This window comes from Oratosquilla oratoria, chromosome 20 (genome assembly GCF_046742065.1).
Source record: "Oratosquilla oratoria isolate Oo_2021 chromosome 20, ASM4674206v1, whole genome shotgun sequence".
In the NCBI taxonomy this organism is placed as follows: Eukaryota; Metazoa; Arthropoda; class Malacostraca; order Stomatopoda; family Squillidae; genus Oratosquilla; species Oratosquilla oratoria.
Window position 1 is genome coordinate 21,684,921 of NC_134796.1, and position 15,476 is coordinate 21,700,396.

General features: G+C 38.5%; 1 protein-coding gene across 1 annotated transcript in view; it reads left to right on the forward strand.

The window, feature by feature from the left end:
• Positions 1–15,476, forward strand: part of EMC5 (ER membrane protein complex subunit 5) — a 73,208-nt gene that overhangs the window by 49,403 nt on the left and 8,329 nt on the right. Inside the window, exon 3 of the mRNA XM_076203705.1 lies at positions 14,238–14,341. Coding sequence (XP_076059820.1) covers positions 14,238–14,341 — 104 coding nt within the window. The remainder of the gene's footprint in view (positions 1–14,237; positions 14,342–15,476) is intronic.

Sequence of the window (15,476 nt, forward strand, 5' to 3'; positions counted from 1 at the left end):
ATGGTCTATATCATTTATATATACTATGAATAGAAGTGGCCCAAGAACGGAACCCTGAGGAACTCCACTTGTAACATTTTTCCATCTAGAAGTTTTTCCATTTAAAACAACTGTTTTCGACCATTCAACCAATTACTAGTCCAACCTGACAGGCTACCAATTGATACCAATAATTAATTACTGTAAATCATGCCATAACATGCAAATATTTCTGTGTGCCATTTTTTCCTGTGCTGAAAAATGTGCCATTTTCCCGGTGCCATTTATTCCTTTGCCATTTTTTCCTACATTCGAATTGCTGCTATTGTTGATAAGCGTGACAATGTGCCAAATCTCAACTCCAAGGCAAAGAGTAAATATGGTCAGAAAAGGAAAACTACTCAAAGAGATGACAGAATTTTTGAAAAGAAGCTACTGAACAAAAACCCAATTGAACAATTTAACGGGAAAATATAAGCATTTTAACGCTAACTCTTACAAGTAGAGAAAGTGAGTTCAGGTTGAAGTGCCATCGGCCAAGACAAACACCGAAGTTGACCCCCTGTGATGAAGAAAAGACAAAGGAAAGGACGAAGATATAAGCAAGATTCATTGTTGATGACTGGAAAAAATTAAAGTCTCTACTATTTAGAAAGAAAATATTCAATAATTCCGTATTATGTAAAATCTTGACAAATACCAGTCAACAAAGTTCTTGATTCACAAGTATGTTTTAGAAATAATCTCACTTTCCAAGTAATGTCAGACAAGTCCCAGTTTGTTAGAAGACGTCCTGGTGAAGAATTCAAGCCAGGATGTGAGGAACAGACAGTTTAACACCCTAGATCTGTCATGGTATGGTCGGTCATTAGTGGCATAGGTGTCCACTTAACATTGTTGAAGAAAATATGCAACAGGATCAGTATAAGAAGGTTCTGCAGAAAGAGGTCATACTTATAATACGTGACTGGTTCCCAAATGGAGAAAGAGACCACTTTTTGCAAGATTCAGCACTCACACCGTAAAGTCCATCCAAAGATACCTTTTTAAAAAAAAAATATTCCGTTTCTTGACTGGCCAGACAATTTACCAGATATGAACCCAATTGAAAACATGTTGGGAATAGTGAAACGGAAACTGAAAACAAAAACTCTAACAATTCTAGCAGAACTGATTGCAAAACTGAATGAGGTCAAATTAAGACTTAAAGAAAATATGCAAGAAATGTATTGAAAAAATGCCACGCAGGACCACTGCACCAATGAAAGCAAAGGGAGGCCTACATGTTTCTAACTTCATTAACAGAATACTGTTATATAGTAATCTTAAATACACATCGATAGTGTTATTTTCTCTTTATGTTAAATGAAGTGGATAAGCATAAATATAAAAACATTATACAGTACAAAAAATCATATTATGATAAAATAATAGGAAAAACTTGGTTGTTGAGTACTTTAGAATTTTGTTTTTATCATTATACAGATAATACTCTGCAGTAACTAATCATCAAGCACTATGCATATCAATGAATAACTAAAAATAAAAAAGTCCAATGAGATAAGGCATGCGTTTTTTTCGTCCTTCCGGCCAATCCGTGGCAAAAAGGGGACACGGAGAGCGATGGGGGTAAGGAAAGATTGGCGATTAAAACTTTGACGGGGGACCTGGAAGGCTCCTCCTACGGGGGACCTGGAAGGCTCCTCCTCCGGGGGACCTGGAAGGCTTCTCCTACGGGGGACCTCGAAGGCTCCTCCTCCGGGGGACCTCGAAGGCTCCTCCGGGGGACCTCGAAGGCTCCTCCTCCGGGGGACCTCGAAGGCTCCTCCTCCGGGGGACCTCGAAGGCTCCTCCTCCGGGGGACCTCGAAGGCTCCTCCTCCGGGGGACCTCGAAGGCTCCTCCTCCGGGGGACCTCGAAGGCTCCTCCTCCGGGGGACCTGGAAGGCTCCTCCAGTCCACTGAGACAAGGCATGTGTTTCTTTCGTCCTTCCGGCCAATCCGTGGCAAAAAGGGGACACGGAGAGCGGTGGGGGTAAGGAAAGATTGGCGATTAAAACTTTGACGGGGGACCTGGAAGGCTTCTCCTACGGGGGACCTGGAAGGCTCCTCCTCCGGGGGACCTGGAAGGCTTCTCCTCCGGGGGACCTTCGGAATTAGAGGACCAGTCAGGTATCTGGGAAGAGACCAAAGATTTGTTCGCCAGTGACTTCCTGCAGCGCCAAAAAGCGACGGAATACAACGATGAAATTTACCTTGACGCTCTAGACGATATCCAGGAACATGTGTGGAACTGCGGAGGGGGCTCTATCACCCAATATGGGCTACCACTTTCAAGATGTGGCGAGAAAACATCAAACATCATACGCCGAAAAAAGGCCTATAGCAAACAGAGACTCTGTTACGATACTGTGCTATTTCGCATCGAGAACGCCCAAAAGTACAGGCACAATGGGATATTCCTGGATGCTCCAGGTGGGACGGGAAAGTCTTTCGTGCTCAACATTTTACTGGATACTGTTCGTTCTCAGGGAAAAATTGCCTTGGCTGTCGCTTCATCGGGTATCGCCTCTACTGTTTTGCATGAAGGAAGAACTGCACATAACATGTTCAAGATCCCGTTAATGGATTATAACGAAGTGTGCGCCTGTAGCATCAAGAAAAACGAGTTGGCGAAGCTCCTATCAATGACGTCTCTAATAGTCTGGGATGAAGTTGTGGTGGCAAACAAGAACACGTTAGCTACTCTTGATGTTTCCCTTCGGGACATTTTGGGCGTTCCAGGAAGGTTTATGGGGGGGATAGTATTTGTCTGTGCGGGAGATTTTCGTCAAATCCTCCCAGTTATAAGAGGGGGAGGAATGAATGATGAGCTCGAATACTGTATAAAGTCCAGTTATTTCTGGGACGACCTTTTAAAGTTGGAACTAACACGTAACGTGAGACTCAAGGCAGATGACGCGAAGAACAAGATATTTGCGAAAAATCTATTGGCTCTGGGGAGAGGGGAGAGTGAACCCGTAAAACTTCCCGAGAAGTTTGGGATTGTCGTTGAGACCCGTAAAGAGTTAGTGGACAAAGTCTATGATAATTTAGAGGAAAATCACCTGAATGCTTCATATTTCGAGAAGAGGGCTATCATTTCCCCCCACAAGCGATTATGTCGACAGGATAAACTTGATGGTCTACGATAAGTCTGAAGAACCAGAGAAAGTGTACATGAGTGTTGACACTGCAATGGAAGAAGTAACGGACATTCAGACATCGGTTTTCAATGCCATAACGAGCCCCTCTCTCTCTCTTCACATGCTGAGACTGAAAGTAGGAAGTGTCATCATGGTTATGAGGAATATATGCCCTCCCAAGTTGTGTAATGGGTCCAGAGTAATAGTGACTAATCTTAAAAAAAATATCATAGTCGGAAAGATCTTAGGCGGTACACACAGGGGTGAACAGGTTTTACTCCCGAGAATTACTCTGGAGTCTACTGATACCACTATACCATTCAAGCGGAAACAATTCCCTGTTAAGCTTAGTTATGCGATGACGATAAACAAATCTCAGGGGCAGACATTTGACAGGTGTGGAATATTGCTTGATTCTGCACAATGCTTTGCCCACGGACAACTTTATGTCGCCTGCTCAAGAGTAACAAGCTGGAATTCTCTCATCATATACACAGGTTGGGAAAAAGTGAACGACGATTTCAGGATGAAACTACCACGCAATTGCGTGTATAAAGAACTTTTCGTTGAGAGTCTTTCAGAAGAAGATAAACCTCCTGAAGCGGTCGTAGTTTCTGACGACCAAGAAGTTGCTTTGGCCGAAGAAGAGCCTGACCAAAGCATTGTCGAGATACCCAAAGAAGTGTACATGATCTCAGAAGAGGAAGCCGTAGATATGTTGCTGCCCGCGTCGTACGATTTGTGCTACGAAAGAGAAGAAGAGGTCGACCCTGCCTCCAGTTTCTCTATCTCTATCAAGGAGGAGTTGGAAGAGAAAATAGAGGAAGTTGACCAAAAAATAGAAGAGGTCAAAAAGATGCTAAAAGAGAACAGAGATACCACCACTGAGAGCAACAAGAGGTGCAGCGACGACGACGAGGGAGAATCTTCTACTAAGAAGTAGTGCCGGCGGCTTTAAGTTGAAGAAGAAGTTAAAGATGACTAATAAAACACAAATGTATAGCAAGAGGGCGTAGCCCTAGGGCGCGAAGCTCCCGGGAGCGAAGCGAGCAGCGCCGCAGGACAAGCACCCACGGCGTCGTCGTCGTCGTCTTCGTCGTCGTCTTTGTCGTCGTCATCATCATCATCATCATCATCATCATCATCAGTAGAAACCTCTTTAAAAACAGTGAAATGAAAATAACAAAAGAGGAGGAAAGACATCTTGGCACTGTGATCGGCTCTGGATCATTTAAGAAGTAATATATCGAAAACAAAGTTATCGAATGGGTGGCGGAAGTTAGGCCACTAGCCAACTTTCCAAAGACCGAACTCGCGGGGGCCGCAGGCCAAGCACCCACGGCGTAGCCGTGGCTGGCGCAGCCAGGTGCTTGTTACAAAAAAAAAATGTTTTGCGCATCGCCTAAAAAGCCAAAATCCCCAGGTTGTCACTAATTGCATGAAAAATCCCAATCTGGGGATTAAACCAACAAAAGCGGGAGCCCTACTGCTGTTGCTGTAGACTGTCACTGCTCCCTCCAGACGTCAGTAACCTTACATGTTTTGAAATTGAGCAGGAGGCGGAAGTGCATGAGTGCTCGGAATCCTGGAAAATGGAATTAGGTAAATGCCATTAGAAGCATACAAAGACATTCATTTGTTCGCGTTTGTAAACAAATTATCCACACGCTGATGATCGCATTACACAAAAGGAACGCGTGATCGAGCGTAAAAACCCACGTGTTGTATGTAAAACATACCCATATACGTGCGTGCTCAGAACTGTGTGAAAAATATTAACACTAAAATTACATAGAAACATAAGTACACAGACGTGATTAGAATTGGGCGAAAATACTATAGACATAGCCGCGCGCGCATAAATATGTCAATTTGTGGAAGAAATAATCTAGGCGGACACTGTAAATGAAGTTAAGGCAAAGTATGAATGAATAAATCTATAGGAACCCATACGCACAACTCCAACCAAGTCTGTATATTACAAATAGGTAAATACACGCACACGTATATGTGTGATAAATAACTACGGTAAACACGGATGCCATAACCGCTGAGCTTAAAATAGAGAGAGTATACATTTATTAGGAGAACATGATGAGCAGACGAGTGCGAGAGGCAGAGGAAGGAAGAACTAATCAGTGCCTTTTGATAATTGGACGAAAATGAAAGGAATATCAAAGAAGGTCATTAAGATAGACTGGAGTTCCATACTGCTTGGAGACGCAAATTGCTGGACAATGAGCTGGAAGAAAACTGGGGAGAAAAAGAGGACCTCGGATTCTTCCCAACTACACCGGCATTAGGATGCAGAACATGTTTTGTTTGGAGACCTGGGTCGTCTTTCTTCGAGTTTGTTCGAAGTTTGCGGTGCCACCACCTCACTCCCACTTCGAAAACAGAAAAACTAAGGAACAATAGCTCTTTTCACTTTTTTCAGCGTCGTCTGACTTATCTGTAAAGGTAAATCATAGTAAGCAGTATCAGGACACATTTGTCAAAAACTCTTGATAATATTTAACAGGACCGCCCGCACATTAAGTTGGCCCACACCTAATAACATAAGAACATAAGAATGAAGGAGACTGCAAGAAACCATAAGGCCTACACTAGGCTAATGATGGTAATAATAATGACACTAACACTAATGATAATCATTATGATATAATGATGATGATAATGAAAATAGTGAAATGGTGAAACTACGCCACGGAAATACAGAAGATCTAGAAATGGCCGAAGTCTGTTTTCACTAGAGAAAAAAGTACAGCATTGGGACGAAGGAAGTGAAGTGCGATCTCCCACAAGAGGGAAATAATAATAACCCAAAAAGAAATAATGGATCAGTTAACAAACCTTGACGTTAGGAAATCACATTGACCGGACGGAATTGCAAACTGGATACTAAAAGAATGCAATGAACCAATGGACATAATATACAACATAATAAGTTGCTCACCCAAAGAAAAATACCAAAAGACTGGAAAAATGCCAACATTGTACCAATATAAAAAGAAGGAAACAAGAACCAACTAATTACAGACAGGTCTCCATTACAAACACTGTAGCCAAAATTTGTGAAAAAAAAAATCATCAAGAATAGATGGGTAAAACACCTGGAAGAAAATGATAAACTCGAGACAATTTAGATTCAGACAGGGAAGATCATGTGCTACAAATTTAATGTTTCTAATCAAGACTAATAGACATAATACAAGAAAGGGATGGATGGGCTGATTGTGCTTTCCTAGACTTACAAAAACCCTTTGACAAAGTATCACACAAAACATTATTAAAAAGAAATGGAAAACATAGGAAGAATGCAAGATAACCTACTAAACTGGATGAAGGATTTCCTGCATAGAAAAATGAGAGTAATGCTCAGAATAAAAAATCAAATTGGGAGAAGGTAGTTAATGGAGTTCCACAGTGATCAGTATTGGCTCCAATAATGTTTGCTATTTATGTGAGTGACATGGATGAAGATATGGAATGTTACATGAGCATCTTTGCAGATGATGCTAAATTGTTGGGGAAAATGAAAACCAAAATGGATTGTGAATCACTACAGAGAGACCTAAACAAGGTTTGGAAATGGAGTCAAAAGTGGGAAGTAGACTTCAACATTAAGAAATGTAGCATAATGGAGTTTGGAAAAAGTAAAAAAAGAATATCAGGACAATATACAATTGGAACAAAGGAAGTGAAGAAAGTGGGATCTGTAAAATCCTGGGAGTAATCTAAAATGACTTGTCCCCTGATAAACAAATAAACAAAATTGTCAGAGAATCCTACAACTTGCTAAGATCAATAAAGGTGGCTTTTACTTATTTAAACAAAGAAATGGCTAAAAAAAATATTAGTCACACAAATAAGGCCAAGACGAGTATGCTGCAACACTATGGTCACCCAGTACCAAAAAGAATGTGAAGAAAATTGAAAGAATCCAGAGGGCAACTACAAAAATGGCCCCAACACTTTCAAACTTGTCATATGATGAGAGACTGGCTAAATTGAAATTACCAACTTTGGAACAAAGAAGAGAGGCGACCTACTGACCATCTACAGAATCATGAAAAGCACAAAAACCCTTGATAGAGAGGACATGGAAGGAAACTAAAAAAAAAAGAGTAATAGAAGAGACCTGAAAAAAAGTTTTTGGCACAGAGTGGTGGACATCTAGAACAAAGTGGACAAAACAATAGTGTGTGCAAAAACCATACACAAATTTAAGAGCATCCACAATCCATTTTTCTGATGTACCATTTTTTCAGTCTCAGGTCCAGTGTGTGTGTGTTTTTTTTCCAGTCACTGAAGCATAAGGCAATAATTAATATTCATTTGTTATTGAATATGACATATCTTGGAAAACTTGTTTCATCTGGAGGACTGCATCTCTCTCCTTCAGAAGAATCAGAAATTTACATAGCAAATCATATTGCCTCAAACAGAATTCTGATACAAGTTCAAGTTATGTGTTTCTCTGAAATGAATGATTTCATTACAACCTAAAACCTGTCAGAACTTTACCTAGAGGTTGTTCATGGTGGATTTCTTGTGAGTGTGAAGAATCGGCAGTAGTACCCGGTAATGTAAATCTAAAAATATAGATTAATGAATTGGTTGTTGGGTAGCAGTTTTTATTGTTTTCCAAATATGTTTTGAGTTTTCAAATGCCAGGTAACAAAAAGCATGTGAAAAAATTATTTTGTATTGATACTATTATTTTAATAAGGCTTCAGTTATCCTGCAGATCACCAAACCAATAATTCACAGCAGTCCACTTTAATCATAAGAAATTACACAACTCTAGCACTTCTCATTGTCATAGAGGCATGGTGTATGTTGCTTAACCACTTCAGTATGACTTAAATTTTTGCGCACAACATCAGCTGCCATATGTAATTTGCAGAGCTGGGCATGTTACCACCAAACAGATAGTGCATTACCATCAATCCATTACCAATTTTAATTTCTTTTAGAATAATTTTTATGAAAAAAAGAAATGAAATAGAGAAGTATTTACTTCTTACAAATATTCTAAAAAAAAAAAAGCCTAAACTACAACATTAATATTCCCTATTCCAAGACATAACATAATTAGAGCTGGGCACTTACATTACTGTGTTACTAACGCACTACCTGTCCGGCAGTAACATGCCCAGCTCTTGTAATTTGCATCACACTACTCACTTTATAAAATACAAAGTCACTGCTGTATTACTCATTCTCTTTTACTCTGAGTAATAATAAACACAGAAAATGTGATCAAACCAGTTCACAAAATCCAGGGAAAACTCATTACAAAGGATTACAAAGGCGGAGCATGCCGACAGGAGACCTTTTGATCCATATCTAGGTCGGATGCAAAAAAAAAAAAAAAAAAAAAAAAAAAATCATAATAATAAATTAAAACTATAATAATGTAAAAATAACAAATAAAATACATAAATAAATGCATAGGTATAGTTGAATAACAAACAAAAAGGTAAATAGTAAATGATTATAAATTGACATATAACCAATAATAAATGAAAATCAGACAGACAAGTTATAACAAAACAAAAACAAATAATATAACATAAATTATAATCATTACAGCATCTTACTTAGGTATTTATCTAAATGATTCTTAAAGCTTCGAACTGAACTACATTGCACTACCTGTGCAGGAAGTTTATTCCATTCATTAACTACACGGTTGGCAAAGTTGTTTCTACCTACTTCCAAATTTAATCTATTCCCGGACAGTTTGAGACCATTGTTTCTTGTCTGATTCTCATTCAGTGTGAAAATTTGGTCACTTTTGATGTTGTCAATTCCCTTTAAAATCTTAAAGACCTGTATCAAGTCACCTCTGAGTCTACGCTTTTTTAGGGAAAAAAGATTCATGTGCTTAAGTCGATTTTCGTATGATTTATTTTTGATATTTGGAATCAGTTTTGTGGCTCGCCGTTGTACTTTTTCCAGTCTGTCAATGTCTTTAATGAGATTCGGTGACCATACGGAAACAGCATATTCCAAATGTGGACGAACTAACGATTTATATAGCTTGTTAATGAGTGATGGACTTTTGAAATCAAAAGATCGCGCAGTCAATCCCAGAATCTTATTTGCTTTCTCAGAGGCTGAAATACACTGCTTGGATGATTTGAGGTCGTTACTGATAATTACGCCGAGATCTTTTTCACTATCCACTTTTGTTAACGAATTTCCAAATAACTTGTAATCGTACTTACTGTTATTTTTACCTATGTGCATTACCTTGCATTTACTTGTGTTAAATTTCATTAGCCACTTTTCAGACCATTGCTGTAATTGATCTAAATCTTCTTGAATATCTAATTGGTTTGAGTGATCATTTGCCACTCCGCACAGTTTTGTATCATCAGCGAATTTGGAAACAGTTGATTTTAGTCCATTGTCTATATCATTTATATATACTATGAATAGAAGTGGCCCAAGAACGGAACCCTGAGGAACTCCACTTGCAACATTTTTCCATCCAGAAGTTTTTCCATTTAAAACAACTCTCTGTTTTCGACCTTTCAACCAATTACTAGTCCAACCTAATAGGCTACCACTTATTCCATGCAAAGCTAATTTAGTAAGTAGTCTTTCGTGTGGGACGGTATCAAAAGCTTTTGCAAAGTCTAGATATATTAAATCTATATTGTTTCTTTTGTCATAATTGGAGATAACTGTGTTGTAGAATTCGAGTAAGTTAGTCACGCAAGAACGTTTCCGTCTGAAACCATGCTGGCTATCATTTATCAAACGGTTACTTTCTAAATGATATTCGATATCATCTCTGATGATAGTTTCCATTATTTTTCCTACGATCGAAGTCAAACTTATAGGCCTATAGTTATTTGGTTTCTTTTTGTCACCTTTTTTGAATATGGGAGTAACGTTAGCTAGCTTCCATTCTCTTGGGACATCTCCGGATATGATGGATTTCTTGAAAATAATTTCTAATGGAACAACAATCTCATTTTTCATTTCCTTTAAGATTCTTGGATGCCAACCGTCAGGCCCTGGTGTTTTATTAACTTTGAGTTTGTCTATACACCTTTTAATTTTTTCTTTTGTTATATTTACCGTAGTGAGTAAGTTTACCCCAGACTTTTCACAGGTTTCAGTTTGGAATTCACTTTGAGGTGTTTCGTTTACGAATACCGAGCTAAAATAATTGTTTAAGATATTACACATTCCTTCATTTGAATATTCAAGTTGACCGTCAGCAGATAATAGTGGACCAATGTGATTCCTAACAACCTTTTTATCTCTAATGTAACTATAGAATTCTTTGGGATTCTCTTTGGATTTATCAGCGATGTTCATTTCGTATTGTCGTTTTCTTTTTCTTATTGTCTTTTTTAAATCTCTCTGTATTGATACATAACTTTCATAGTCATTAGATGCACCCGAGCACTTATATTTCTTATAAGCCTGTCTCTTTTTAGCAATACTTTTTTCAGTTTCTTTGTCGAGCCACTTTGGGCGAGCCTGATTTGGGGGACGTCTGTCCTTAAAAGGAATGTAAGTTTGAATCATTTTAGTGAGCGTATTTTGAAATATTTCCCACATCTGATCTACAGGCCTTTCGTTTAATTTTGCCTCCCAATCTGTAAGCTGAAGCTCCTGACGTAGTTCTATGAACTGAGCTTTACTGAAATCGGGTATTTTAGAAGCACAAGTATCTATTCTAAAATTGTTTAGGAGTTTGAATCTGACTAAATTGTGATCGCTATTTGCAACAGATTCACCGACTTCTACATCAGTTACCATGCTTTCGCGGCTAGTGATCAATAAATCGAGCAAGTTTCCATATCTTGTGGGCTCTTTTACATGCTGAATTAAGTAATTGTCACCAAGAAAATCAATCAAGCGACTACCTATATGGCCATGTTCAAGGGTCATCCAATCAATGTCAGTAAAATTGAAATCACCCATTATCAATAAATCCCGGTTGCAGAAACTAGACAGTTCTTGAAATAACAGTTTGTCGTCTGCTAATGATAATGTCTTTGGCCTATATATTACACCTATATTAATTTTTTGTCCATTTGTTAGGGTTAACTCAACCCACAAACTGTCATATGCATCCTGTTTCACTTTCTCTAAAACACAAGCATGAACATTGTTTTTAACGTACAATAGAACACCCCCACCTTTCTTGTGGTTTCTATCCTGATGAAAGTGTTTAAATCCCGCAATATTAAATTCAGCTTCGAACTCTGTACCATTTAACCATGTCTCAGTTATTCCTATCATATCGAGATTTTCGCTTTTGACATACGCCTGTATTTCTTGAAATTTGTTCCTAATACTACGAGCATTAAAGTACATAGTTTTAAGAAACTCGTGATTATTCCTTTTTGCCACATTTTGAGTTTCAATATCATGTCTTATATTATCATTTTGTTTTTTATTTATGCCTTGCTCTATATTATTATTATTTGGTCCTTCATTGACATTCAATGCCTCATTAACATTTCTCCTATCAAAATTAAAATTTCCCCCATCACGGACATCTGGTCGATTACGGTCATCCGATCTATTTTGTACATTTTGTCCCCCTACGTCACCGTGATTCACGCCAGTCGTTCAGTGACATTATGTCCGGCATCCCTTTCTAAAATTATATTTTGTCCTCCAGTGACATTATATCCTACCGTGATATTTTTTCCTCCACTATAATTACATCCCATCGTGATCTTTTGTCTTCCACTGTCATTACATCCTATCTTGATATTTTGGCCTTCATTGACATTCTGTCCGGTATCTCTTCCTAAAATTATATTTTGTCCTTCACTGACATTATATCCTACCGTGATATTTTCTCCTCCATTATCATTACATCCTATCGTGATATTTTGTTCTCCACTATCATTATTTCCCATCGTGATCTTTTGTCCTCCACTGTCATTACATCCCATTGTGACATTTTGTCCTATGACATTACATCCTAATGTGTCATATCGTCCTCTAGCGACATTACATCCTATCATGATATTTTGGCCTTCATTGACATTCTGTCCGGTATCCCTTCCTAAAATTACATTTTGGCCTTCAATGACATTATATCCTACCGTGATATTTTCTCCTCCATTATCATTACATCCTATCGTGATATTTTGTTCTCCACTATCATTACTTCCCATCGTGATCTTTTGTCCTCCACTGTCATTACATCCCATTGTGACATTTTGGCCTATGCCATTATATCCTAATGTGACATTTCGTCCTCTAGCGACATTAAATCCTAAAATTATATTTTGTCCTATACTGGTACATTGTTCTACATTAATGCTATACTCTACACTGTTTTTCCAAGTACATTCTATTTCCCCTTCCCTTTGGCCTTCTACCCTAAAAAAGGAGCTAGTTCATTACAAACTCCCACAATGAGGTTTGTAAGAACATCTTTGCCTCTGCGGGTAAGGTGGATCCCATCAGAAGCGTAAAGGTCATGGCGCCTAGAAAAGAGATACCAAGGATCAAGAAAGTGGTATCCCAATTGTGTGCACAACTGCGATATCCTATCATTGATCCCTATGGCTCTACTGTTCCAACACGAACCTGCGTAGATCCTCGGGAGGATCCCACAGACTACGTGACGGCTCCCACGTTCCTTCATCTCCTGAAGGAGGACCTTGTAATTCCGAACAAGCTCCTCTGATCTCACCCTACCTACATCGTTACTTCCCGTATGAACAATCGTAACCGTGTTCTTCCGTCCTTGCTCCCTGATGGACCGGGTACAATCAACGATCCCACGGCCCGGTTGACATACAAGCTTGCAACGTCGCTTAGTCTTTCGCTGCAGGATGTCGTCATAGCCTCGAACCATGGAGTCCCCCACCACCAAGAACTCCTGGTTTTCAGCCACTTCATCCTCCAGTAGAGCAAAACGATTGACTAGAGCCAGCGGTTGTTCCACAGGGCACACGTCTACCGAACGCGGGCTCGACAAACGGGACCCCACGGAGCGCCACTCGCTCATGGCAGTGACAGTAGGTGAAGAAGTGGAACGCTCTTTGGGTTGTGGGGAGGGTTCACTCTTCTCACGGAGCGCACTCCTGAGAAGCCGAATTTCCTCCTCACACATCCTGAGACGGACCTCTAGGTTCACGCAACCTTCACAAGCCATTTCGCTCCCCCTTTAGCAATAAAAACGGCAAAGAGAAAATACAAATCAACAACAACAAAAATCAAAGCGGTCTCTAATAAACTAAATACGCGAAGCTTACTCTGCTTACCTTATACTATTTCTCCTACCTTTGGAGTACGGTAACAGAAAACTGTTTTGAAATTAAATAGAACCCTGCACTTTATATTATATCTGTAACTGTATAGCGCTATATGTATACAATTACAAAAACACAACACAATCACTTAACACTATTCGGAGATATAAAATTCACAGGTATTCGCTAGCTGGTGTCTGTGCAGAAAAAGAGCTGGTGTCTGTGCAGAAAAAGGTACACCTACAAAAAATATATATATAATCAAGACGCCAATGCCAGCATCCTCATGTACCCACTCACACCGCAAGACACCTACATAGGCATCATCATACCAAAATGGTTAAAGTGACCTCCATATTTTGTGAACTGGCATGATCATATTTTCTGTGGTTATTAACAATCAGAGTTAAAGAGCACGAGTATTACAACTGTAACTTTATATTTTGTAATGCAAGTATTGATACATCATCATACATTAGGCAGCCAATGCTGTCTGCGAGAATTTGACTTGTATTGAAGAGGTTAATGGAATTCAATGTGAATTTCCTTTAAAATAGTACTGTAAGTACATGAACAAATGTCCTTAAATGTGCTGTATATTACCCATATGTTTAACACTAGTTTCTTGTCACAATTTTTATTAAATTCTTTAGTAGTTTGTGCTAGAAGAAATGTCAAATTCTAATACCAGTGTTGAAATATAAATGTACAGTATTTAACATTATTTACAAGAAATACAAAATACTTGCTATGCAGATGCTCTAAATATGTTCTCATGAAGTGTTTCATAAAATGTATGTTCTTGTGTTTCTATATTTTTACAGATAATGGTTCAAGGTCTTTTGAGTCTGGTCCTTGCTATGTATGGCATTCTGTATATTGCTGGTGACTTCAAAGAAATTCGAGCAACTGTACAATTACAGAATAAGTAAGTATATTATGTATTTGCCTTGTTGATATAGTTCATAGATTGTTCTTTTCCCAGCCTTCATGTACAGTACTAGCAATCTTGTTTTTGTTCTCTGATTCCTCAGTTGCATTTCTCCATATCCAAATATGTTTAAATTTTTCCTCATCTTCTAGTTCCCATATTTTGTTATCTTCTTTACAATGGTTTGTGACTTTAATTTAATTTTTAGTGGCAGTGTCCCTCCCTTTTTGTATCTGCCTAACCTAAACACATTTGTTTCATCTTGTATATTGGAGTTGTTTCCAACAACAATTGATATGATTTCTTTGGCATTCCCTCTTACTATTCTTGATGAAATCTGCTCTTCTTTCCATCCTTACACTGGCATTTTCTTTTATCCACTTCATTTCTAACAACCATTTCCCTAATTTTTTAGTATTGTCACCACTTCTGCACATATTCCTTTTCTTCCTTTTATTGTTCTGTAACCTCTTTCAGTTAACATGTTCGTTTTCATGAGTTTTCTTTCATTCCCTTTATTCCTCCACCAATTCTGTTGTATTCCTTACATTTGACTAGGTCTTGGTAACACTATCATCTCATTAATATCTTAACGTAACCGTAATCTCTTTTAGCTTTTTGTTTTCCTTTCAGTTTTCTGTTCATCATTAAATGCGTTCATTTATTGTAATAAGCTTTCTAAATATTTTATCTTTGATCCCCTATCAAAATGTTGAGCACTTACCACTTTAACTTTAGCACATACCAAAGTGATATTCCTAAATAGGTGGTTGATTTCCTGTTGGCTTGTTTATGTCCATTATTTATCTGTTTAATTTTCCTTGTGGGATTGTTCTGTGCCGCCAGCTTATAGTAGTAGGAGGAGGGGAGTAGTTGTAAGTTGTCAGCTCTCTTTATATTAAAAGGAGGGAGCAATACAATTAAAAGTTGATAAGGAAGAACATGGGGCTTAGCCTAGAGACATAATTTCAATCCCTGAGGTGAGGGTATTGATGGGTTTTAATGATGGGTAGCAGGAAGATGATTCTCTCTGTCATCCATCTCAAAGGGAGCCATTTTGTTGGAAGTGTGGAAATAACTAGCACTTCTATCTTTGTAGACAATATTGCACTATAAGGATGGAGTCATAGAA